The sequence below is a fragment of the Sardina pilchardus genome, chromosome 14 (assembly GCF_963854185.1).
Source record: "Sardina pilchardus chromosome 14, fSarPil1.1, whole genome shotgun sequence".
In the NCBI taxonomy this organism is placed as follows: domain Eukaryota; kingdom Metazoa; phylum Chordata; class Actinopteri; order Clupeiformes; family Clupeidae; genus Sardina; species Sardina pilchardus.
In genome coordinates this window covers 33,345,895-33,371,924 of record NC_085007.1, presented here as the reverse complement: position 1 = coordinate 33,371,924, position 26,030 = coordinate 33,345,895, and the positions used below count along the sequence as shown (strand labels likewise).

Here is a 26,030-nt window from a genome sequence, read left to right as displayed (position 1 = left end):
CAACTGACCAAAGCACACGGTCCCAGTTGAAGGCCCAGTATCGCTTAGCGAACTCCAGACGTTTGCACTTATGATTTTGAGGTTTTTTTCCTTGCATGCCTCCCAAACAACTTGTTGGCATGTAGATAGCGTCTGATTGTTGTTTTGGAGACTTTGTGACCCCAAGATGCAACCATTTGATGCGATTCTGTAACAGTGAGCTTTGGAGATTTTTTTATTTCTCTTACCATGGTGGCAAAATAAGCGTGTGTCCTCTTCCAGGCTTGTTTACCACTGTTCCAGTTGTTTTAAACGATTACTCTGACTGTAGATATGGGCAGGTGTAGACGAGTCGCTATTTTCTTGTAGCCATTGCCTGACTTGTGAAGGTCGACACACATCTACCTTACTTAAACGGTATGTTCCTTTGTGTTTCCCATGTTAAAGAGAAATGGCCTCTGTGTCACATCATAATTATACCCCAGGGAAACAGGATGTTAATTATTACTAATTAAATGTTCATCTAATGAAATGTTCATGTACATACTCTAATCAACTTTGTAAACTACTGTAGAAATGACAGAAATACTTTAATTACATTTATTTCCTAGGAATTGTTAGAGGTGCCAATAATTGTGGAACAGGTAATTTTATGAAGAATAATTATTTCTTAGTCAGTGATTTATTTTTTCCCCTAACAATTCACTTCAGTTGAAAGTTAAATTTGTATCTACAATTTTCAGTGTGAGAGTATGCTTCTACAATAAAAAACGGCATTAATTTATTTTAAGGCTTTTAACACATCTTAACCAGGGGTGCCAATAATTATGGAGGGCGCTGTAAGTTTAGTCAGACTGAAAGACCGGGGTGCACGAAACTTGGTGGGCATGTAGCCTCACAAGGATAGCACAGAACCATTGTTTGTATAGAGCCATTTCGCTTTGATCAGTTGCCCCTCTGCCAGACTGGACCCCCAAAATATATATTCAATCAAATATCCCAAATATTTAGAGAATCGTTGGGCCTAGGAGGACCACCTTTTTGTATGTTGGTCTTAAGGGGCCATGTCAACCCAAGTTTTGTGGAATTATTTTCATGGGGGGCAGTAAATTAATTTGTTACTGTACACCAACTGGCTTGTAGATGGCTGGAGACAGTTCTCTTTTATCTCGAGAACCGTAGGGCCTAGGATGACCAATTATCCTTATCTTACCCCATTACCCCCGCCACACACACTCACAAGCGTTGGCCTAGGGCAACCAAATTATGACAAGTAGCAACCAATTCCTCACTCCTGGTTGCGCATGTTGCAACTACAGAATGTCCCCCATATATTTTCCTGTAGTCTGATTATTGTTTTCATTTTTGGTATAATTATAATTACAAACATACACATATTTCAGTATTTCACACACGTGCACTTTCACACATGTGCAGGGCAACGTAAGGGCAACGTAAACTTAATTTTCTGACACGGGATGGCCCGTTATTTGAAGCAATCTTAGTTTGTTCTTGACATGATTTATTTGATCTTGTCAGGAAATCTGTGTCATCAATCACAACCAGAAGTTCCAGCAACGCCACAGAAATGAAGTCAGTGGCAACTCGCAGCAAGGTCTTCAGCAGGTGGGTGGCCTTGAACTTATTGAGTTCACCATGATATCAGACTGTTTTGAGCCTCCATATGTCCCCTTCATATGCATTAATGTGTTTTCAATGCTTTGACCATTGTTTTCTCCTGACATCTGAAGAATGAAGAGGAGGAGGAGGAGCTCAGGAACTCAAGAGTTAGACAGGAGAGACAAAAGACCCTGGACCGTCTACGTAGCTTCAAGCAGGTAAGGCAGTGAGTAGAGCCATGCACGTAGACTGTAATAGACTAGGCATAGACTGTGGGCATATTGGTTGCATGCACACTGACTACTTGAGATTAATATTGTGGTGTACTGAGTCAGATGTTTGTATTTTTCCTCTCAGCGCTACCCTGGTCAAGTCACCCTGAAGTCCCAGAGGCTGCGGTTGGCCCACAATAGGAAGAAATGTGGAGCCACCCAGTCCATGACTTCAACAGAAAAGCAGCTGTACACACACATGATAACGCAGACACAGGTGGCCAGTGTGCAGACAGATGACTGTGACGCCTCCATGGTCCTTCCAGAAGGGTCTGTAGGCAGTTTAGTCTGTTTCTCGTTAACTGCTGACGGAGCTAAACCACTCCTCCACTCTGCCCCATGCTCTTTGCGCCCAAACATGGTCACTGCCCATCTTCTGCCTTCTTCTCCTCCTCCACCACCACCACCACCACCACCACCTCCAGCACCCTTTTGTGATGATATGGGCAGTAAGGGGCCTACAGATGCCATCAGCCCCAAGCAGCAGCCCTCAGCTGCCCCCACCACATCACATGGGCCTTTTAGTGCCCGTTTTGACAGTGGTCAACTTCTCAGTGCCCGTCGTAAACTCAGGAAGACCACATCGATGGAGTCGTCCCAGTGGAGAAGAGGTGAAGCACATGCAAATACACACAAGAGAATCTACGTATATATAATGTATAATATGTCAGGTTATGTACCTTGACGAGGTGAGATGAATAGCATTGCCTATTTCGAGTCCTGTATCATATCTGGTAAAGTAGACCATATGCTGGGTAGGGCTGCAACTAACTAGTCAGTCAACAAAACTGTAGATTTTTTTTTTTTTTTAATTAGTCAGAGATTAATTCTGTCACGCCATCCCGGCTTCCTATTAGCGTGGCTCTTATTTAGGGCTCCGGTGCATTTTTACCTCTCCTGTTAAAGTCTGCTAGCCTGGTCTGTGGACTCACAACTGCAAAACCTTTCCAACTCTAACATCTCGACTAGCGTAGACTGCATGTTTAACTTTGAAATCATTGGTCCAGCCTAACTTATCACATTGATTAGGGATATCTAACGTTATTTCTTACTACGTCTAAACTGTACAAACTTATAGTAAACGGCATCGGCAGTCAAGAAACAATGTATATAGGCCTACCTTTGCTGGACAGATTTACACATTTTTCAGCAGTTTTTGTTGTTTGCAGGTGTTTGTACTACAGTTTCCCACTGTCACCTTCGATTTCAAAACTACAGTGCACTCATCACTGACTGGCCTGACCTTTTTGGGTCTCATGGAGATGTTGGTGTATTATGGTGTTCTAGAATCTCCATGTCTGCACTGCAAAACTGTCACCTAGTTGTCCAGTCTCTGCCTCAACATGCATAAATTCCAATAGTAGATTAAAATAATTACTCATGAACCAGATGAATAGGAAACTAGTAGGGGTGTAAAAATTAACCGATACGTATCGGTAATCTTTCGGAACGTTCAAAATACGAACCCCAGGATCGGTTTAAATGTACTATGCATCGATTGATAAATCGATTTTAAAATGACGAATCGGAAAACTAACGTTACAAATAATGTTTCTTTCAAAATCATGAGACCGACCCTGATTTGCTAACACACCAGAGCGTCTAGCCTTCTCCAATGAGGGTAAGTAGCGTCACTGCTACAGTGGCAAGTGGAAACAAACTAGTTGTGGAGTTTAGTGAAACGCAGATAACGCTGACCTTAACTTGTTTTGCAGTATCCTGAACGAAGTCATATTCAGTCGAAAGCATAAGCCTTAAACCTAGCTTATAGGCTACAACAAAACACCCCTTGTCAGCCTCCTGTAGTCCCTTTCCGCAGGTGTCTCCCCAATGCTTTGGTGCCTTACTGTATGTTCGGTACACGTCTGAAAGTTTACTGAGGAGAGCGGGTATTGCTTACCTGTCCAGGTTTCCCACGGGGTCTTAAAAAGTCTTAAGCATTGAATTCATGAATTTGGAAATAATACCTTAAAAAGACTTGAAAAAGTCTTGACTTTTGATATGGGTCTTAAAATTTGCGCAGTGACTTCTCCGTATCGCATTCTCGTCAAAAGTTTCATTTGTTAACAATGTTATTTTGATTAGCCTAAATGAAGAGTGGCGAACCTGTGGAGTGGAGAACGCAACACCGCCCCGGGTCCGAACACGTCACTTTGCTACAGCACTAGACTACAACACAGACGCACAAGCAACAAGCCAAGCTGAAGCGCGAAAAATTAAAGAAAATCAAAGCAGAACACAAGAAAATTTGACTAACACCGTTATGTTGTGTTATGCTTGTTAACGTTAGTTAGGCCTACCCATTTCACACACCCCGCAAGTAGCCTTGTCCGTTCTCTAGTGGCTATCATTGAAAGTGAAAGCAGACGGGTTGATCTGCTGCGTTCTGAAGAATGTTTGATTCAAGTTCAGTGTAGATGTAGAAGCCATGAAACGGTAAAGGTCAACATTTTATTTAAAAACACATAATTTATGAAGTTGTGTTTTTGTGTCTGTTTTGGCTTCGTTTGGCTTTGTTTTGTGTTCGCCTCCATTTTGACGTGTCAAGATTGTCCGATAATGATGCAATCTTGTGATGATGATTGACTTTTAATTTATGCGCGTGTGTAGGCTAAACTAAGCCAACTGTGCTTGAAGTTAGCTGTGGCAGACTAGCTTACTGGTTTTCATCGTTTTAACCACAAAGCCTGTGTATCTTAGGCTTACTAAATTGTTTAGTTAACACCTTCATTTCGCGTTTGTCCCCATGTCATTAAAAATATAGCCTATTTCTCACCATGAGAAAACGTATGGTGATAGTGTTAAGAGATTAAAGCTTTGGCATGCTTGATCAGTCTTGCACATAATATTAAGCTGAAGTTTTTAGTAGAAATGGCCTACTGTAGCATTTTGCTGTAGCATAGGCTACAGATGAACAGCCTACCATTTATTTTAGAAGCAGAGATGTCGGACCTGCAATGTTACTTTGGGAGGAGAGAGCCAGTTGTAACTTCTTCAGTCAGCATCAATATCAATAGGCCTATGGTTCACTATATTGTACATAGGCTAGAGGACTGTAATGGGGTAGGCTATATATTACCATCAAGTAGGCCTATACTAAATAATGTAGTCAAAATTATAACTTTATGTTGGTTTAAGTTAAATAAACAAAACATGTTATTAACTGAAAAAATTCATGGTTCTGCGTCATTGTTGACAAAATGATCATGATAGCCCATATATTTAAGCCGTATCTGGTTTAGTCTTGTGTAGGCCTATAGGCTACTTTGCTCTATTATAATGAGTTTTCTTCAGGCCTTATAGACAACATTGTAATATGCTATCGTGTTGGAAATATTTCTCTCTCAATTTATCAATAGTTGTCATTAAACTGATGTCATAATTTAAGGGGTTATTTTTACAAATTTTCTTTCAGGGGGAAGGGGCCTAGTAAATTCAAATTTGTGATGTACTATAAATGTACAGTAACCAATGCTATAGTACCTATACACCAGAGGGAGGGGACAGGGTAATCACATCCTTCAAAGACTTGAATTTAACCTAGCGTTTCTAGTTGATGGGCGGTTGGGAACATACATCTTGATCATTGAATTAAAATAGCAGGGAGCAGATCCAGTCAGTATAGGCCAAGAGATTTAAATTTAATTCTGGCCACAAATACAGTGGATCTGCGCACAGCTTTTGGGTCCGGTAGGTCAGTGAAATAGGTATTATTGTTTTTTATAAATGGTCTTGAAAAGGTCTTAAGTCTTGAATTTGACTTGAAGAAACCTGTAGGAACCCTGCTGTCATTGTTGATGTGTTGAACGCGCTTCTCACGTGTGTTAGTAGCCTCCTTATTTATGAAAGGTAATCCAGACAGACACTCTTTTCCCAAGAGCTACAGCTACATCACATAGTTTTAACTATTGTGACTTGTTCAGCAGCTAAGTAGGCTATAGTCCTTAGACTGGGAGGCTGTTACTTACACATAATAATAGCTAGATGGCGCTTCGTGCACGGATCAAATTCTTTACTCATAAATTCAGTTTGCACTAAGCCATGTGTCATTCGTGTCAGACCGTGTTGTTGATAGTCTGTGGTTGTTTCATTATGACATATTGAGTTATCTGTTCATTTATTTGTGTTGATTTGTGTTGTTTGAGGTAAAAACTCTGGAATAGTTCTTGAACAAACCTTAAGCAAACTTGACTTTCAACTTTTTCATAGTATTTCATTTTTTATATTTCGTTTTTACATTTTGTATGCTACTTAGAACTGTTATTTATAGGCTATTTTAAAACGGAAGCATGCATTCTGTATTTATCCCGACGGGAGGGGAAGGATGAAAAATGTCGACCCAACACCGGTGTTGTTGGATCTCGAGATCCGTTAAAACCGACCCGCAGTTCGGGTTTGGGCAGATAATCTAAGCTCTAAAACAGGGGTCTTCAACCTTTTTCAGCTCAAGGACCCCTTGGCTGTGAGAGGGACTGAGCACGGACCCCCACACCTGGCCCACCTCAAATCCTGTCTATCATTTGGACACTCAGTCATGAGTGCCTACTGTAGCCTACATGCACGCACGCGCGTGCGCGCACATTCTAAACAGAAGTTATTATTAACAGGGGGGTAACTAGGCCTACTGCTTTATACAACTCGTTTCTTATATTTCTTTACATAGCGTTGCACAAATTCGCCCTATAATAGAATGGATGTCACAAGGGTTAACTAAGGTGGATATGTTCAGCTAAATTCAGGCAAAGCTTCATTATCTCAAACTGATACAGACAGAAAGCCTGTTTCTCTTGTGGAAATACTACTGTACTTTGTCTTACAGAAGGAAACAAAAACACATGAGATTATCGTTATCGTTTTATTGTGATGGAAGGTAGCCTATGAAATCGCGGAGAACGTCGGATGAATTAATTTGCGCAGAACGCCTTGACGCGCAAAGACCGCAGACTCTCGTAAAAAAAAAACAAAGCAAAACATCACACAGAACAAATAGGCTACCCCGCAAAGTTCAGGGTCCATCAGTCCCGACATTGAGCAAACGAATCAAACAGTCGGAACGTAATTTATCTCACGGAATGAAAAGAACGAGTTTGCTTATGGTCAGATGCTGCTGAAAACGAAGGTATTTTTAAACTAAAACGCACGGGAGAAAAAGTGTTCTTTAATCGCGATGATCCAACTCAATTTAGTAGGCTCGGCATATTTGAGTTGGATCAAGTATGTACGAGTCTTTTCTTGTCTGCGTTTACTGGCTATTCATGGAAGCCGTGTTGGCATCCTCTATCCGAACCTTCATGTCTGACGTGTAGCTTTTCCCCCGGGGAGTTAAAAAACCGATCCATCATTCTTATTTGATTGCTAATGGCCGGGTTTCCCAAAATCGTTAAGAAGCTCTTAAGTCCTAAGAACTTCTTAGGAGCGTTCTTAGAACATTCTTACAACGCTCCTAAGAAGTTCTTAGCACTTAAGAGCTTCTTAACAATTTTGGGAAACCCGGCCAATGTGTTTTGGCATAGGTTGGCAAAAAGTTACACAGGGAGGATCACATGAATGTGTTATTTAAAAACGAATATGAAGCGAATTTCTTTTGAACATTATGTTAACTAAAACCAATTTTGTTTTTTGGAGGAGAAAAAAAAATGCTTCAGATGAAATATTTTCGCGGACCTCCTGCAGTACCTCCGCGGACCCCCGGTTGAAGACCCCTGCTCTAAAATGAATGGGTGGCTAGTTCTAATTCACTCCCCAAATTCACTTCTATTCATTTAATAGGTAGCCTATATGTTCGCACCGCCGCAAATGATCAGACCTGGAACTAACAGTCTGGTTTCAATTACACAGTAGCCAGGATTTCATGCCGCATTTTACAGGCTACCGCGGCTACTTTCTAAAACAATTTTCATTCATTTAGGGAGAAGCATCTTGTAGGGTCTAGCTACCTCGGAGGGAGGGAGATAGAGAGAGCAGCTATGCTGAGCAGGCATAGGCGCAAGAAGTAGCCTAATTAAAAATGATGAGTGAAAGATGTTCTCCGTTTTGCGAATGTATAGGCTATGTTTGCGATGTCTGATGAAAAAAAGCTATAGGCCTAGACTATTGTTTCTACAATTTAAGCTAACTTCTATGTGAATTCGAGATTCAGCATTGAGACACACATTTTAAAGAGTTGTTGGGGCAGAGCTGTAGCCCACTGGTTAGAGCTTTGGCCTCAAAACCCAATGGTTGCTGGTTCGATCCCCGACCTGTTCATGGCTGAAGTACTTTTGAGCAAGGCATCAATAAACTATATTCTATTCTACTCCTTTCTATTCACACAACTACACGCACGCTGGCGAATTCGAACATTCTGAGATGCGCATATGTGATGAAACATGATTGCGCATTCTTCCACGAGTTGCCTAAACAGCCAGCCAACAGCCTATGCAGGGGACAGAGAGAGGGGGTGGGGGTGAGGAGGCAGTTGTCCGTGAACTGGTTAGACGAGTGTATGGGGAGGGGGAATGATTGGTTTCAAATAGGCTATGTTTGCAATGGATAGTGTGTTATGTATAGACCCCGAAGCCATTTGCTTTGAGAATAAAGGCTGGCTGATGAAGTTGTTGGCTGGCTAGCTGGCTCAGCCAAAACCTAAATGCTGCTGCAGCCGCCAAAGTTTTCATGACTGATAATAGCTTTAGTTGCCACTTCAACTCTACAGATGTCTATATTGTACTAGATCTGAACACACAATGTTATTGTATTGTTTTGGACAAAGTTCTCCACGTTTCACTTCAATGTAGACTGCATGCGTTGTGAACAGCGCAGCAATCTCTGGAAATGGTGGAAGTCGCAGTAATAGCCTATCGCGTTCAATGCTGGGTCATTCCACGTCAAATCAACTAGAGCGCACGCACTGAAAAAAATACCATGCGTGCCTATCTTACCGAGGAGACACTCTGTAAAATGTTTTTGCGCTACTTTTCAAGTAACAGCCAGTTTTATGGGGGGAGGGGGGTGTCAAATTTGTTCTGCCTCTTTTTTTTGTCAAAGTTCACAAGCTCATTGCTCAAGAACTAGAATCTGTAGGAGGCTCAAATGTTGCAGGCTGGTGCATAAATAGGAAGAGTATGCAGTAAAATCACCACGAGTAGTCTGAATGATCCTGCATGGTCATAGCAGTCCCTCAAAGTTGATCAACATTTTATTGGAGTTCTTGGCTGGGCTCTGTTTAGGCTTACAGAAGACATCTTTTTACTCAACATAGGCTCTTGATTTTCCCTTTATTAAGATCAGTAAAAACACTCTCTGAAAAAGCAATGAAGAGAAAAGAAAATCCATCAGGGACTGAACAGCAGACCTCACAAGTTTGAAAAATAATTTTGGATCTCATATTCAGAGCACCCTAACACCTTGTGGGAATATACAACGATTTTTTAAATATATTTTTTCTTTAATCTGCATCACCTCTTCTTTTTAAAAACACCAATTTGACCTGTCTCATGCAAATTTTCTTCCCTAAACATGGACAAAATGCCACCATTGAGATCAATATGTTTTGTCCCCACCCCTGCAATTTCAGTGATTCAGTGATTTTAGTGGCACCTAGTGGTTACTCTATACAAAACATATCTCTCAATACATCTCAATGGTGCATTTTGCCCTTGTTCAGGGTGGGAAATGAAAAAGAAAGATTTGGCTGGCGAAATTATTTTTCGTTAATGGTAAACAGTATTGTGATTCATCCGTTTATTTTGGATAGTTTGTTATTAAAAAACCATTAACAAAAAATAATTGTTATCATCATCGCTCATCATCGCTCATGCCGAGTTGTGAACTCGGGTCTCCTAAGTGTCAGTCGAGGGAGTTAACGTTGCGCCACTTAACGTTTTGTACTTTCAGCAATTGGAAATAGGTATTAGAAGGTATACTAACTCAGTCAGTCCAGCAAATATGTAAGAAAATTATTATACATTAGTCTGAGCTTTACAATATAGCCTACAAATTGAAGATAAGATATACAACTATGAATGTGCATAGGCATACGCGCCCTACGTACATAAATAGGCTACGACGAATTTCAACTGAAAATATTTTTTACACACGTAGGCCTGCCTAATAGAACAGCGTCGCAACGTTTTCAAAACTTGCATTTTACCACGGTAAATCGCCTCCATAGACTATGCCATGTAAATGAAAAATAGTTATTAAAATAAATCACATATATAGCCTTATAGATATTGCACATATATGAACTATATATTTTATGGTAAAATATTATTCTCATGCCCAACTGACAGGAAACCCTTGCGACATCTACTGTGAGAAAAGAGAATAGCAGCCTGGACAAACATGGCCGAATGTAAGACAGCATAGTGTTGTCACAAAAATCGGCTTGACAGCCTGCGGGATCTCTTCGGGAGTCCCGTGGGAGAAGGTGCATTCTCAACCCGTACCCACTGTATGCACTGCATTGCAGTGTATTGAATATTGACAGGTTTGAAAATCGTAACATTAGGCCTATTTTCAATCAATACAAGTTGAAAGCCACACATGTTTTGTCTTTGTTTTGTCTTCTCCCAAATTTTGTTCGGCAAATTTGACAACTGTCAGCTTAAATGTCAAATCATATTTCCTTCCCTTTGTCGCCCTAGTATTGAGAGAAACGCAGAGAAACGAGAGAAATTGAAAATAAACACAGAGAGTTTGTGAACTGTTGTGTTATGTTGCCAGCATACGAGTAGCCTAGTCTATCCTGAGACTTGATATCATATTTTGTCTAGTGCGCAAATTTGAAATCATTTGGAACTCTGACTTTCACTTCCACAGTCAAAGTAACTGAAATTGTTTTTGGAAAAGGTAGGCCTACATTGTTGCACGTACAACACATTGTTTCGGCTATTTCGGTCCATTATGTGTTGGCATTGTCGATCACAAGAGGTTTATCTGTAGCCCTGGGCAGTGGGCACCTAACCTGACTTTCGCCAGATCCTGTAGTTCGCTGTCTGCTTCACACAAGGATCTGGGACTTCTCGATAGGAGATGTATTTCTGAAGGCGGGTCCTTGTAAAACATCCTCGCATGTGATTTGATAAACCACTTGCCTGTTATCTTGAATGACGTGCTAGGCTTCTTCAAGCTCTTGCCAAACCCGGTCGGAAGAAGAGTAAAAACATCCTTGCCACCAATAAATGTCTTCAAACCTATTCTCTGTTAATCTTTTAAAGAATGAATACTCGATAGATTCGACAAAACGGTTGAAATAGCAGAATCAATGTCAGCACAAGACTCCTCGCTGCGTGCCGCCATTGTTATTTGAATCAAACACTCGCTTCGGCGCTCCTGATTGGTTGCTCATTTTTTGATCACTGGCACAGGGGTTTGGATTGCCCTCGCGTCCAGACCCTTGTGTGGAGCTCAGCGAAACGCCTCTGGTGGAGCATGGCGGAACTACAAGGGTCTGGCGAGAGTCAGGCTAGTGGGCACCAACTTTTTTGATGAATTGATAAACATTTAAAAAGTGGTGGGGACAAAATCGTTAGTCATAAAAAGTGGTGGAGACATGTATACCCGGTCCCCGGCGAAAATGACGCTGCTGTTTCCAAAAGCCGAAAAGGAGTAGGCTCACTGTTGCAGACGCACACTCAACATAGCCTATACAAAAGATTGCTAATGATGTGTGAAACTGCTCTTGGGGGGGTGGGGGATTTTTTAATTCGTGTTCTAAGGCACAGAGGTCAGCTCACAGAGGGGGGATGGTACAGTTAGCTTCCAACACTTGATGGCTCTCACCCAGTGCTGCTGCAGCCCATTTCGGTGCCCTATTAGAATCGCTTTGTGGTAGCCATCTGAATGGAATGCCTCAGTTGGCACGGCATAGATGCTTGGAAAATGACTCAAAAGTCAAAGACTAGACTAGACTAATCGTTATAATATTTTCTATGTTTCAAATCACTTGATTGCAGATGTAACAGAACCCTCACCAATTTCAGTTGACAGTGGGAACCGGATAACCTCGCAAACTGCCTCGTCTTGCCTCGTCTTTGTTGTCTTTTACATAAATTGGCGTCACTACTATTCATTATTTGCCTTTTCTCTCCATCTCAGAAGATAACAGATAACATTACGTTTATCCTACATGGCACTAGCTTACACACTGTGTTAATTTAGTAATGTGAGTGCTGATTGAATGTGTGCGCATCTGCGCAAGTGAAACCGAACGTTAGATAGATAGATAGATAGATAGATAGCTATCCAAAGAGAAATTACAGAATATTATAGAGACGCAGTCTAACTCAATAAAACTTGTTTGCATAGTGCTAATCATCCTCACCGTTGTCAAACTCTCGAATGAAACATAAACTGCTGCTTGTGTTAATGGCAATTTTTAACTATGACAAATAGTTTGTTAGTTCATGCTCATCTTTTTCGAAGTGCAGAGCCTTGCGAACATTTTCAGAGTGCCAGACGGAATTTACAAACACCCGAAAAAACAAAACAATAAAAGAGTTGTAGGCTAGTGTTGCAGTCTGTAGGTGACTAGGCTACTAGGGATTTCTGTTGCCATTTCCAAAAGCTCGCGAAATATTTTTTCTCTAGCTTACATTTCAGTCAAAACTATAGGCCTATATTAAACTATATACTATATAGGCCTAGTTAGCTAGGATGTTAGGGTCAAGGCTAGGCTTTTTGAGTGATGGCTTGATAACAGACATCTTAAACGGCTGTGGAACATGTCCTAATAGCATTGAATCATTTAAAATCTGAAGTAAGGCATTATTGAGGAGGGCGAGAGCAGTTTTAAGAAGGTGAGTTGCCATAGCCTAGTCTAGCCTGTTAATCAAATGAATGTATGAAAATAAAGTTGTGCATCATGTTATTGAAGTAGAGTAACATTGCTATTCAGTCTCTGAAGATGAGACAGAGTAGCTAGAGTTATGTTATGTTGGCCATTCATCTACAAATGTTTTTCTTATGGATGCCAGAAAATCATCAGCTAAAGGCTACAACAACGTGTTTCTGGAGTGAAACTTAATTTAGTCAGACCTGTGTGATCGAAAAATATGGCAAGGCTCTATCAGTTTTCTCGTTTTACGCTTGCAGATTTCTCTGCAGAGCTTCCCCTACAGCTTTAGCGTGTATATTTTACAACACTCCTCAGTCGGTCAGTCTGCCTTTTTATGAGCACGATCGCGAGGTTGCAAGGGTGGTAAGGGTTGCAACTGATGAGGTTAAACGTACTGTGCAGGGCAACGTGCGTCATGTTTTTTTCATGTTAATAGTGTAGTGTATCTGTCTGTAGTCATTTGTTATTTCTTTCCATGTTGATTCTACACTCTATGCATTATCTATTCCTTATTTTGTAGTTTATTCTACTTGCATACAAAAAAGGCTGAAAAACTAAGATGTCAATCTTGTATGTCCTGTATTAGGCCTATGTACTGTACACATATTTATTATGAACCGTGATTATTTCTACAAGCATTCTAAGACAAAGCAATTGCTGCTTTGCTGTCCTAATTTGCCTGCAATTTTTCTGATATTGTAATTGCCTGCATCTGCAATCGTAGTCCTTCTTGATGAGGATTACAACACCGAAACAATACCACACAAACAAACTAAACCAGTACTGCCATGTGTCCACCCCTCCATGTTGACCCCATGAACTTGTGTAAAGCTGCATCACAAATAACCCTGCCTGCCGAAATTAGCAAGTGGTAGGTGACGGGGCAATTTTCAATTAATAGTCAATTATTTCTCTGTGATTATCGAATAGTATTTTGGTCTGAAATGCACATCCCTAATATAAATGTTAATTAAATTGACATTACAGGGATATTGAGTATATTGTGGACACATGATCTTTACCTACCCTCCCACTACATATACAGACTCCTTTGCCTTTTTGTGTGTGTAAACTGTATTTTATTTTCGTTTTAATTGGAATTTAGCTATTTTATATTGAACAATTACCAACGTTGTGTGGCAAAATAAAGTATTACCTTTTAAACATTTTTAAATATATTTATAATATTTGACTCACGCCTGAACTCTGAGCTCATGTGTTAGTTGCAATTGTATGAGTTTAGTGTTTTACAAATGTAGAAATAATTCAAACTATTTTCACCATTTATTAACTGCAAAAAAATGTAACATAATGAAATATCTTCCTTTATGCTTTTTGTTAGTAGCAAGCTCACCGATGGATGAGGTGCTGGCATCCCTGAAGCGTGGTAGCTTCCACCTACGCAAAGCAGAGCTGCGTGTGTTGGCCCCTGACCCAGACAAAGATGATGGCAGCAACATCCTGGCCCAAATCCGCAAAGGTGTCAAACTGAGGAAAGTGCCACTACATGGGGCCCGCAGTCAGCCTCCTGACACCTGTGATCCCCTAACTCGTAGTATTCATGAAGCCCTGCGTCGCATTAAGGAAGCTTCCCCTGAGTCAGAGTCTGAGGATGAGGGACCTCCCTGCACAGATTGGGAGAGCTAGGTCTTGCACAGACGTTTATACTTCTCACACACAAATATGGAAAGACATACATACATACATACATACATACATACATACATACATTAGAAAATGTAAAGATGTATAGGCTACACTTATTACTTAGGTTTGGTCACTTGTTTTAAATGTGCACACTTAACAGACCCAGTTAGTCAACATGAGTCAACATGCATATCTTCCCACTATGTCTGAGATTTAATATCTGTGCAGTTAACCAAACCTGGAGATAATTGGATCCCTAAAAGTATAGCTTATTCAATAATCATAGCACCTATAAAGAACGTATAGCACCTTGTAAAAAGCTTCTTATGCATTCCAACCCTGTGCCTCTGTCCAGATCATGGCATATGTTTTTTTGCATTCATATAATGTTGACCGAGGTGAGTGATGAGCTGTGTGTGCCCCAGTATATGTGTAATGATTGTGTAATATGTTTTCACTTTGTTCTTCTTTCTGGCAGTTTAGAAAGACTCAAAGTCTTTCTAAACAGCCTGTCTGTTCTGTTCTCCTCCTGCGTCCGTGAGTTAAGATATTACGAGACTTTTAAAATTTCATTCAAATTACTGTTTATTTCTTTTACTGAGTGAGGCCCAAGAAAATGTCTCACATAAACTGTGTAGTACTGCCACCTCCAGTAAAACCAAAAGTCTAATTTTTGGGGAATGACCTACGACCCCCGTGTTGACACTGACACTGTGTCGACACAACGAGAAGGCTACGATAGATAGGCTACATGATTTTGTAATGTGGCCAGTCTTACGACCAAGATGCGGCAATATTTTGTGGTTCTCTGATCGACTATTCTGACGTGGTGAATCGTAAAAGACAAAAAAAAAAGTGTAGTCTGCACAGGCCATTACAGTATCTTGTGTAATGGTTTTGAATGGACATTAACAGCAACAAAGCTATTGTGATTCACTATCATTATTTTAAGAGAGAAAACAAATGTCCCAGTGCTGAGGCAGCACATCTCATTCCTGTTCTTCCCCACGGTCTGGTGGGCCAAAGGAAAAGCCTTGGTTAATTATCAATTATGACCAGATTAACTCCAAATTAGGAATACACTGATCACTTACTACTAGGTTTCATACCTGTCAACATGCAAGACCTCTACTGTAGAAAGTGTGTACTTGCACTCAAAGCATGTTTTCCAAAAAAGAAAGAAATGCTCATTAGGCATCTCTGAGTTGCCATTGACCCTGTATGTCTCAAGAGATCTTGAACTGACCATTAAGGTTTCATGCCAGTCAACATGCAAGACTAGCTAGAGTGTCCTTGCACTCAAAGTATGTTAGAACTGGGAAATGCTAAATCAATTAGGCTAATATGCCACCTGCCATGGATTTAGAGCTCATAGCAACACACTACACTGTTACATCTGGTGGAGTAATGGATTGTCATACTGTACTGAAGTCAGCGTGGTATTTTTTTTTCATGTGAATAGTGTATCTGTAGTCATTTGTTATTTCTTTCCATGTTGATTCTACACTCTATGCATTATCTTTTCCTTATTTTGTAGCTTATTCTACTTGCATACAAAAAAGGCTGAAAACTAAGATGTCAATCTTGTATGTCCTGTATTAGGCCTATGTACTGTACACATATTTATTACTGTATGAACCTTGATTATTTCTACAAGCATTAGCAATTGCTGCTTTGCTGTTCTCTCCATTGGTCTACATATTTTGCTAACCAGCCCACCAAGGCTCCAAAAATAGATTGAGCAACTACATCCAGCAGTCCTTTGCCTTACTAAGTGATGTAGTTTGGACAAATAGATATGTTTAGCCTTTCATTGGTTTATGTCAGGGGTTCCTGTTGAATTGAACTGTTCAATTCTCAGATTAATTTTGTTTGACCACATACAGTACAGCCTCAGATTTTCCTTAGTGTGCATCCGGAGGGCTGGGGCATTCTTGTAAGCTATCTTGTAGTCACTATAGTCAAGTATTTTTTGGAACTTTTTGCCTTTATTGAGACAGGACCATGAAGAGAGTGACTGGAGGTGAGTGAGAGAGAGATGGGGTGGGATTGGAAAATGAACCGAGTTGGATTCGAACCTGGGTCCTCGTCAACACTTTGACCCACTACACTCACTGCAGCATATTGTACAGTGTAGGCATAGATGCTTTGTTGTGCACTGCAGACAGATGGGTCTATAACACTGGCTGTCATCATTCTGACATAGAAATGTTATTGCATTTTTCAAGTGAGATGACCGTGACTTCGGACTCCAATTGCAGTGTGTGGCCCCCCAGAGAACTACAGGTTTATGTAATTGACACATGGAAAATTGACAGCTTCATAACTTCAACTAGTAGGCAATCTGTTGGAATTAAGTGGATGGCCTAGGTACTGTAGCTAACTGCAAAAGACAGATTGATTGAGAGGATGCAAACCGGCTATTGCTTGAGCTCCAAACTTGTACTAAGACCCCATCAAGTATTATAGGGCTCTCATGGACCAGCCAGGGAGAAAGAAACAAGCTTCATATTTTACTTCTATGCCCCTTAAGCATCTATGTGGCTGACTTGTGGATTAAGTTGTTCTCTGTGATATTTTTGCCTTTGTGCGTAAACTTATTTTCTCTTATAACTGTTCCAGCTACTACACTTACACTTAGCTTCAAGAGGTCACTACATATGTGCAATATTATATTCTGAAAATTGAAAACCTTTATTTCATGTGTATTTGATTGTGAATTCAACATTAAGTTCAAGGTCCATTTGCATGATTGCTTAAACTACATATATATTTATGAAGACTTAACATTGAAAAAATGTATAGCAATACTATCCTGATATAAAATGCTTTTTCAAACTTCTTTAGTTTCTCTTTGCCTTTCTAATTACTGTTTAATAATTTGAAAACGCTGCAGCTGTGGCCTACTGGTTAGGGCCTTGAGCTTGTACCGGTGGGTTGCTGGTTCGATCCCCGACCAGTCCACAGCTGAAGTACCCTTGAGCAAGGCACCTACTGTAACCCCTCACAGCTCCCCGAGCGCCGCTGGTTGTGCAGGCAGCTCACTGCTCTGGGTTAGTGTGTGATTCACCTCACTGTGTGCTGTGTGTGTTCACTAATTCGGTTAAATTGGGTTAAATTTCCCTCACAGGATCAAAAAAGCATATATTCTATTCTATGCAAGAAAGAAACCTTCCGATAATTCATGCTACTACTAGTGAAGGGTGTACAAAATCTTTTCATATTTCACATATCAAAAACATAGTTGTCCACACACCAGTTTATAGCTCCCAGTGATATTTGTCAAGCAACATTTCGAGCCATTCAAGATATTTAACATATCACATATTTTCATTCTGTCACCTCGTCTGTTTTTATAACCCAGAAGGATCGATGCTTTTGGAATCAAATGGTATGCTGTATCTATACGATCACAGGTTCACAAGTAATTCAAACGAGAATAATGGGTGCCCAGGTGAATGCAGTATAGACTGTAAATATGATGCAATTTGATTTAATTTCATGATTTTATTTTCATTTTCATATTTGATCGCACAGACAAGTGCATAGTCTCCTTGGAAAGCCCCACTTCTGCTCTGTTGTGCTAGCCTGATAAACCAGCCTAAATGGATTGGATGTCTAATTTAGTCTGGCTCCGATGAATGGATACAACGGAACATTGTTGATGAGCACAACCCGTTGTCTTTCAAACCGTGTCTGTGCCTATAGGCCAACGCTCCCTCAAAACCCCGCCCCAGAGCCCTCTGCCCCGCCCGCGTTGATTCAAAACACATCTCTGCGTTGTGATTGGTTTAGTTGCCATCTGCCAGATTCAGGGCAGTGTTTTCAAAATGTACAGTGGTCCGAGGCCAGACCCAAATGCAGGCAAAACATTTTGCCGTCCAGCAGTTGGCGCCGGTTTTCCAGGCTACTGTTGTGCAATAAAGTTCTCATCTTGCTACAATGTAACAGAAGAATGGGTGTGTTTTTTGACGCACTTTGCGTCAGTGAGGTTCTAAGGGTTAAGGAGAATCTGGCCTGTAAACTTTACTAAATAAATGACAGAAAAAGCTTTTTTCAGTTATGTTAATATTTTATTAGTATTTCCTACAAACTCATAATTACAGTTGTGTTTAAGTATGTTGTGTGATTGACACTAAAACTATTACTCAAACATTTTCCCCCTCAAAGTGTTATACAAATCATAATTTAAAATGTATGACAGTCATACTACTACATACTCATCAAACTGTTTCCAGTGTATGAGAACCAACTACAAGCCCTTAAAGAGTTTTCTCCAAGTTTGTATTGTATTTTATTTGTTTTACTGTACATCAGACACAGATTTTTGGCAATAATGACCCCCCCCCCCCCCCCCATAATCACCATAATCAGTTACCCTTGAAGCATGACTGTACCAAAGGCAACTGTTGTACAGGAAAACATTTTGGCAAAGGAAACAATGTCTTATCTGCATTATGTGTCCTTCAAATCCACTTTTACGAAGTTGAAAAATATTGCCATTACTTCAAAAAACGAGAACATTCACATATCAAACATTGAAAAATGTTTGGCCAACTGAAATAAAAATAAACTGTTTTAAATGATTTAAAAATATTTGTATAACCACACAAAACCAGAAAGAATGCACCTTAAAACAAATGGAACAGAATAACAAGTAAACACAACTTGTTTAATTTAACTCATACAAGGTTTTTTTTCCCCCACAAGTGCACTAAAACTTCCAAATATTGTTTTTTTTTTTTTTTTAAATCATACAGATGACAGATGTTGTCCCCGCCCAAAGTTAAAAAGAGGGAAGTATATACCTGATAATGAGACTGCATTCCCCTTACTCAATCTCATCCATTGGTTTCTTTTATTGCTCAAATAGTGGGGAGTGTTCCTGTCCAATTTATATATCCCTTTTGAACATTGACCATATGACTACGCTCATCTGTAAAAGGGAGCATGAAGCCACCAGAGTGGACAAGAGCTTTTGGCTTGGAAATTGGATTGCTTTTCTGAGTCCTCGTCTTTTAGCTGAGTTCAATTTCCCAGAATTTCTGAGACATCTTACCAGAGGCAGTATCTGTTCATCTATGAACAAACATAAGTGAACACCTCAAGGGCCTATTGATAACAGCAGGCAAGAAGTTCAGTCAGTCAGTTAATAAGTCAGTCAGTCTATACATGGCTCTTGGTACAGGCACCTATTATGTAATTACAATAATCATATTGAAAAAATCCTGAACAGGACACTGCAAAAACAAAAAAAACACTGCAATGTCCTAGCATATAACAGGAGGACATAAACGTGTAGGATATAAATCCAGTGTCACTCGGAGGAGTCCTCACTGCTGAATACAAACCAGGTAGGAGATGAAAAAGGAGCAAAATGAAAGGGGGAAAAAAAACTCGTAGGTCATACGTCCATGTTGGTACCAGGATTTTCTCACAGGGATCCTGTGTGAGGGTATCTGTATCTGGAGAGTTTCTCTGTGCATGTGGGACATATTTGCATACAGATGTGAACATGTACAGGTGTGTGTGTTGTGAGGTTTGTGTGTTGAGTATATGTGTAAACAGCAATTCAGTTGTGCCTCTATGGCAGTCTCTGCAGTCCCTAGCTGCCCTCAATTAGCTTGGCAAGGCTATCACGAAGCTCAGTCAGTTCAAATATTTTGCCATCTAGCAGCTCTAGCAGAGAACGCAAGCTCTTCTTGAAGGCTTCCTGCTCAAGCTGACTGCTCTCCAAACGTTGCTCTAGATCGCGAAGTTGCACCTCCAGCTCTTGATTATGTAACTCGGTCTCCTGAATCAGAATCAGAATCAGAATCAGAATCAGCTTTATTGGCCAGGAACCCATACTCCAACACACACACACACACACACACACAAACACACACACACACACACACACACACACACACACACACACACACACGTACAGTATACAAACACATGATCAAGGTCAGTTACAATAATGGAAAACTTTTAGAAGCTTTTTTGTGTGCATATTTACTTTAAGTTTCTCAGAAACTGAATCCCTTTGAGTCTGCAGGTGATTGGCATTTTGTACTTTTTCTCTTAGCTGCTCCAGCTCCTAAAGACATAGAGGGTATAATGTATAATGTCAAAAAATCAGACTCTTTCAACCAGAAGATTAAAAGAACCAATCAAAAATGACCACTTATAGACAGCCAGTTAACAGTGTTTGGAAGTTAGTTGGTAACCTCTTCCTTGGTTTTCAGCACTGCTTCCAGTTCCTCTATAGTCTGATTGAGCTCTGTCTTTTGGATCTTAATACCACTAGTTTGGCTGCTCACACACTCTAGCTCCGTCACCTAGGAAACAATAATAATGATTTTAGACATTTAATAAAGTAAGAATATGATCCTTAGAATGATTTAATTGGTGGTTAACGAAGAGAAACCCATCACTGAATCGAATAGGATTCTGTTTGAGTTTTCAGAGAGAAATGAATCAATATGAACACAAAGTATAGATACATTACACCTTGAAATGGCACTGTATGTGTGTATTATGTATCTCACTCTTTTGTGCAATCGCTCAGCCTCCTCCTGGTAGGCTGCCAACTGCTGCTTCCACTGCTTGACATTGGCTGTAGATTCCAGTAGTGCTGCAGTCAGCTTGGCATTATTCCCCTTCAGGGCTGCAAGCTCTGCCTCCCAGTGCTTGGTTATGGTGGAGCTGCTGAAACCACAGAACTAAGTAATTGAAGGCGAGAGATCTAGGAATTATGGTTTGGAGCAGCAGTCATTTACAGCTCATAAATAGCCCTTCCCCCCGCCATGGAGTTTTTTTCAGTTTGGTTTGCCTTTTTGTCTGTCGCTCTTTATCTGTGCAAAAACGATTGGTGTGATTTTCATGAAACTTAGTGGAAGTATGATATGTAGCATGGGCCAAGGACAAATTCATTAAACTTTTGAGCAGACACAAAATTAAGCAGATCTATCTGACAGGCTGCCTCAAGGAATTAGGTTTTGATTTCACTACTGTTGCACATATAGATTAAAATGGCAAAAGTGGACACCACTGTCTTGTTCCACACTGTGAAGGAAATAGGGGAGAGATTATGTCACCTGTTAGAATGCTTGCAAAAGCTGAGTGGTACAGTGTCATCATATTTGTAGATAAAAAAATGCAATGCTGCCTATATACAGTATATTCCCACTCTAGCCTATCAAAGGCTTTCTCTTCGTCGAGTAAGAGTATTGCATGCACATTGATTTGGGTGTGTCTGCAGCATCTAGAAAGTGTAGCAATCTTCACATTATCAGATGCAAAACGTCCATTGATGAATCCTGTTTGGACCATATTAACTAGGGAATGAATGACCTTTTCAAGGCGTAGTGCAAGAGCTGTGGCATCTCATCCCTAATACTAAGCCTTGAACCCCCAAATACTTAACTGATATCTGTTGATAAGTGATCGAGGGCGTATGATTTAAAAATGCTAATAGCAGGAATGAGACAGCGTCCTTGTATTGACAACAACGTTGTATGGCAGTTGTTTACTGATGTTTTTTCAAGCTTCAAAAAAAGCTTCAGTCTTTCTTTGGGTAACCCTGGGTTGCACATCACAATGCTATGAATTATTGGCAATTCCCTAGAATTCCCTCACAATTTTGCAATGGGACAGCCCTAACCCCTAAAGTTCATGGGAGAGTCTGTGAGGCGAGAAATTGAGACTCAGACTTTGAGATCACTTGCAATAAAAGGATATTGGCCTGAAACTGGAGCACACAAGGGTATGCTTTCCCGTTATCAACAGCAGAGTGATCAGTGCTGTTTTTAAGGTGAAAAGTCTGAAAAGTCCCACATCTAAACGCAAATTTAAAAGGTTGAGCATATGTGCACCCACTACATCCCAAAGACCTAAATACAGCTCAGGTAGAAGGCCAGGTGAGCCTTTGTTCTAACATTTCAGAGCTCTTCACAGCTCATCCAGTTCTAACTGATACTATTTACACCCGGGTGTAAATAGTATTGTTGATTATAGACACTATTTACACCCGGGTGCAAATAGCATCTGCCTTATGTTTTTTGCTTAGTGGTGTAATGGCATGGTATGGCATGGCCACGTGGTGGTGATCTGAACAGTTTAGGTTCAAATGTATGACAACCTAGGAAGAACAATGCAGGCGGAGGTCTGCGCTCTCTGAGTGCTTTTCTAATTAGGGCCCGAGCACCGAGGTGCGGCCACTGAAGTGGCTGCACCGTAGGTGCAAGGCCCTATTGTTTTTGCTCAGATTATTATTAGGGCCCGAGCACCGAGGTGCGGCCGCTGTAGCAGCGGCTGCACCGTAGGCACTGTACAGTGGTTTCAGGTGGACTCTAAAGCGCCACCTATCACGTTGTCTGTTGTGGTTGACACATAAATTCACGGAAATGGCCCAGATTTAGTGAGCATATGTGTTGTATGAATCTGAACAAGTTTTACATTTAAACTATATAGTGAATCTTAGAAGAATTTGAGTTATGATTATGAATATGATTTTTGCACATCACATATTTTGAAACACTTCTCCTAGACGGTTTATCGAAATCATGTCATCTAAACACTAAAATGATCTTGAGGGGTTGCTCAAGAGGAATTGCGACCAGATTTTTGAATTTTAGAAGTATATTGAAATGGCGAAGGTTTGAATTATGGCGTCTTATTAAGAAACAGGAAGTTGGTGTTATAGGCAGAGAAAAGGTAATAAATTGGATGTTATTTGACAGCTACATGTGGGATTGCTTCTACTAGTCAGCGACAGCTCTGGCCTAAGGTGTGGCTTCGGGACCCTATAGCGCCACCTAGCAGGACGTTATCTGTTGTGGTTGACACAAACATTCACGAAAATGAACCAAATTTGGTGGACTTGTGTGTTTTTGCTGTCGGTAGTCAGAGACAGAGCTTTGGCCTAGGGTATGGCTTAGGGACTCTATAGCGCCACCTAGCATGTTGTCTGTTGTGGTTGACACATACATTCAAGAAAATTAATCAAATGTAGTAGGCTTGTGTGTCATTGCTACCGCTAGTTAAAGACAGAGCTCTGGCCTAGGGTGTGGCTTAGGTACTCTATAGCGCCACCTAGCGCATTGTCTGTTGTGACACATACATTCACGAAATTTAACCAAATTTGGTGGGCTCGTGTGTTATTGCTATTGCTTGTCAGAAGGCGTGTTCAAGATGGCTGCGCAGCACAAAAACTGCGCAGCACAAGATGCACGTGGTTAAAAATCTGTCCACGATGGTCTACATAGGTGTGTTTTCGACTCGGCAGTCGGTATCACATGGCCTCAACTTATCGCGGGAGCAAGGCGGCTGCTGAGCAGCGGCGCAGCAGCCCTCTAGGTACTGCGGAGCCTAGACCCTGCCTTCATGACGTCAGGTCTTTGCCCTATTTGGCTTTTTCATCCCTGACATATGTGCAGGTGTTTAGATGCCTCTTCATATCCACAAGGGTCCATGCGGGTCCGTGCCTCATGTTTCATCACATGGTCAAGTCTAGACTACGGGAAGTAGAGAGTGTACAACTTCATAGCAGCGTTTGTATCCCCTCCCCTGCTGTCACCGGCAGCTCTCGTTGCTGCAAGAGGTCATTTGGAGTTGAACTTGAACGCGCCTACCGACAGAGCTCTGGCCGAGGGTGTGGCTTAGGGACTCCTGCGCCACCTGTGGGGTATACTACGAAGCTCGCTGAACATAACCAAGCTTTCTTAGGATAACCTGGATCGCTAAAAACGAAAGTCGCAATCAGAGTTGAGTGGTACTACGAAACTCACTCACGGATGAATTTATCAAACTAGGCTTTCAGCTCAGATCTGTGCGCGTTCTCGTGGTTGGGGTGACTTTGACCAATCGGGAAACGTGGAGACGCACAAGACAGCCTCGGTTAACCAACGATTACTTCCGCATTTATGAGTGGCAGAGAAATCTAGGGTGGTCTTTTTTAGTGTCTAACCCATAACATCAAAAAATCGATGGTCATCAAACATTGCATGGTATGCACGTCCATAGTAGTGACATATTTGCACGCACAACATAGTTAAAAGCGCCTTCGAGATTCAAAATGTTTACAGAGGCAGGGCTGAACCTGTTCGAAGTATGACAGATTAGCACACGTGAGATAACTTCGTTTTTCAAGATAATGGATTGGTTAGAATTGGTCAGAGGGCGGTGATTTTTCACGATTTGAGCTATAACTAAGGACATAACCTGCTCCCGACCAGGTTTGGTTGCGAGCATAAGATACCATGGTGATACAGTGACGCTAAAACAAATCCACTTTCGTATGACAGCATACCCTGGCTTTGAGCGCAACATACCTCGCTAACCCACTAATCGAGATTTGTAGTATACCCCACTAGTGTGTTACCTGTTGTGGTTGACGTATACATTCAGGAAAATGAATCAAATTTGTTGAGCTTGTGTGTTATTACTGCCGCTAGTCAGAAACAGAGCTCTGGCCTAGGGTGTGGCTTAGGGACTTTATAGCGCCACCTAGCGCATTGTCTGTTGTGTTTGACACATTCACGAAAATGAATCAGATTTGGTGGACATGTGTGTTATTGCTACCGCTAGTCAGGGATAGAGATCTGAGGGGTATTTCACAAAACCTAGATAAGGGATTAAACCCGGATTTTTTGGTTATCCTGGATGAACTTACCCTTGACTCGGTTTCACAAAAGAGATGCTACATAAGTTGCCATGGGAATTTATTCTCTGAAGCTAGCCTGCTCCCGACCAGGCTAACAGCCAAGATAAGTTAATTCTAATGGTAATTACATTATCTGATTGGTTCAGCTAGCTGTCATTCAAATCAGACCTGCATGCGATTTTTGAAAGAGCTGCATTCCATTTATATACTATTTGCTACTTGCATTTACTCGCAAAACACAACAGAATGTCTGCCCAATACCATTTAGATATCATTTAAATTATGGTGGCCTTATAATTAATTACAAAATCGTTGTTTGCATCTTTTTTTGACTGACGTTTGATGAATAGCGTACTGTAGTAGTTGATTGGAAGTGGAGGGGACATATTTCGAAGGTGTTTTCAACTAATTTGGTTTAAAGACAGAATAAAGATATATATAGGCCTATAGTCATACTTTGTGCATCTTTGCAAGCGCTTTCTTAATGACGTTGCGTGCCGAGACAAGGAAGCTCTCACACGTGGGTGCATACGTAAATTTGCATTCAGTTGGTCTGCCACACCTACTCCCGCTATGTAACAGAAATAATCATGATTCCCCATCCAAAAAAGTAAAACTTTACCTCGTTGTTGTCTATATCAAAAGCGGTGTTAACTTTGTGTGCAAGACGCTATTTTTTGCGTCTTTTTTATTCCAACCGTGAGTTATTTGGGGGAGAAACGAGAACGCGCACACATCCCGAATAACTTACACCTGGCTTGACATAGACGCTCCTGTTCATCCTGGATTGGCGTTAGTGAAACGAGTTTAGCAAGGATGACTAGAGAACGCTATGTCAAACCTGGCTTTATCGATTATCTTGGATGTCTTAATTCTGCTTTTGTGAAATACCCCTCTGGCCTAGACTGTGGCTTACTCTATAGTGCCACCTAGCATGTTGTCTTTTATGTACATTCACGACAATTAGGTAGGCTTGTGTGTTATTGTTGCCACTAGTCAGAGACAGAGCTCTGACCGAGGGTGTGGCTTTAGGACTCTATAG

General features: G+C 40.9%; 2 protein-coding genes across 3 annotated transcripts in view; one reads left to right on the top strand and one right to left on the bottom strand.

Annotated features, from left to right (window-relative positions):
* The window catches only part of jmy (junction mediating and regulatory protein, p53 cofactor), a 57,567-nt gene extending 40,389 nt beyond the window's left edge, over positions 1-17,178 (top strand). Inside the window, exons 7-10 of one of the 2 annotated variants that reach the window (XM_062554047.1) lie at positions 1,519-1,605; positions 1,731-1,817; positions 1,957-2,482; positions 14,036-17,178. In XM_062554047.1, coding sequence (XP_062410031.1) covers positions 1,519-1,605; positions 1,731-1,817; positions 1,957-2,482; positions 14,036-14,337 — 1,002 coding nt within the window. In that variant the 3' untranslated portion in view covers positions 14,338-17,178. Of the gene's footprint in view, positions 1-1,518; positions 1,606-1,730; positions 1,818-1,956; positions 2,483-14,032 lie in introns of both variants that reach the window. The other variant, XM_062554046.1, reaches the window with a different exon arrangement.
* Positions 17,179-18,705: 1,527 nt separating this feature from the next.
* LOC134101313 (homer protein homolog 1) overlaps positions 18,706-26,030 on the bottom strand; it is a 94,683-nt gene continuing 87,358 nt past the window's right edge. The window contains exons 6-9 of the mRNA XM_062554914.1: positions 20,874-21,033; positions 20,553-20,663; positions 20,342-20,422; positions 18,706-20,131 (exon numbers count right to left, since the gene is read on the bottom strand). Of these exons, the coding sequence (XP_062410898.1) occupies positions 19,943-20,131; positions 20,342-20,422; positions 20,553-20,663; positions 20,874-21,033 (541 nt within the window). The 3' untranslated portion in view covers positions 18,706-19,942. The remainder of the gene's footprint in view (positions 20,132-20,341; positions 20,423-20,552; positions 20,664-20,873; positions 21,034-26,030) is intronic.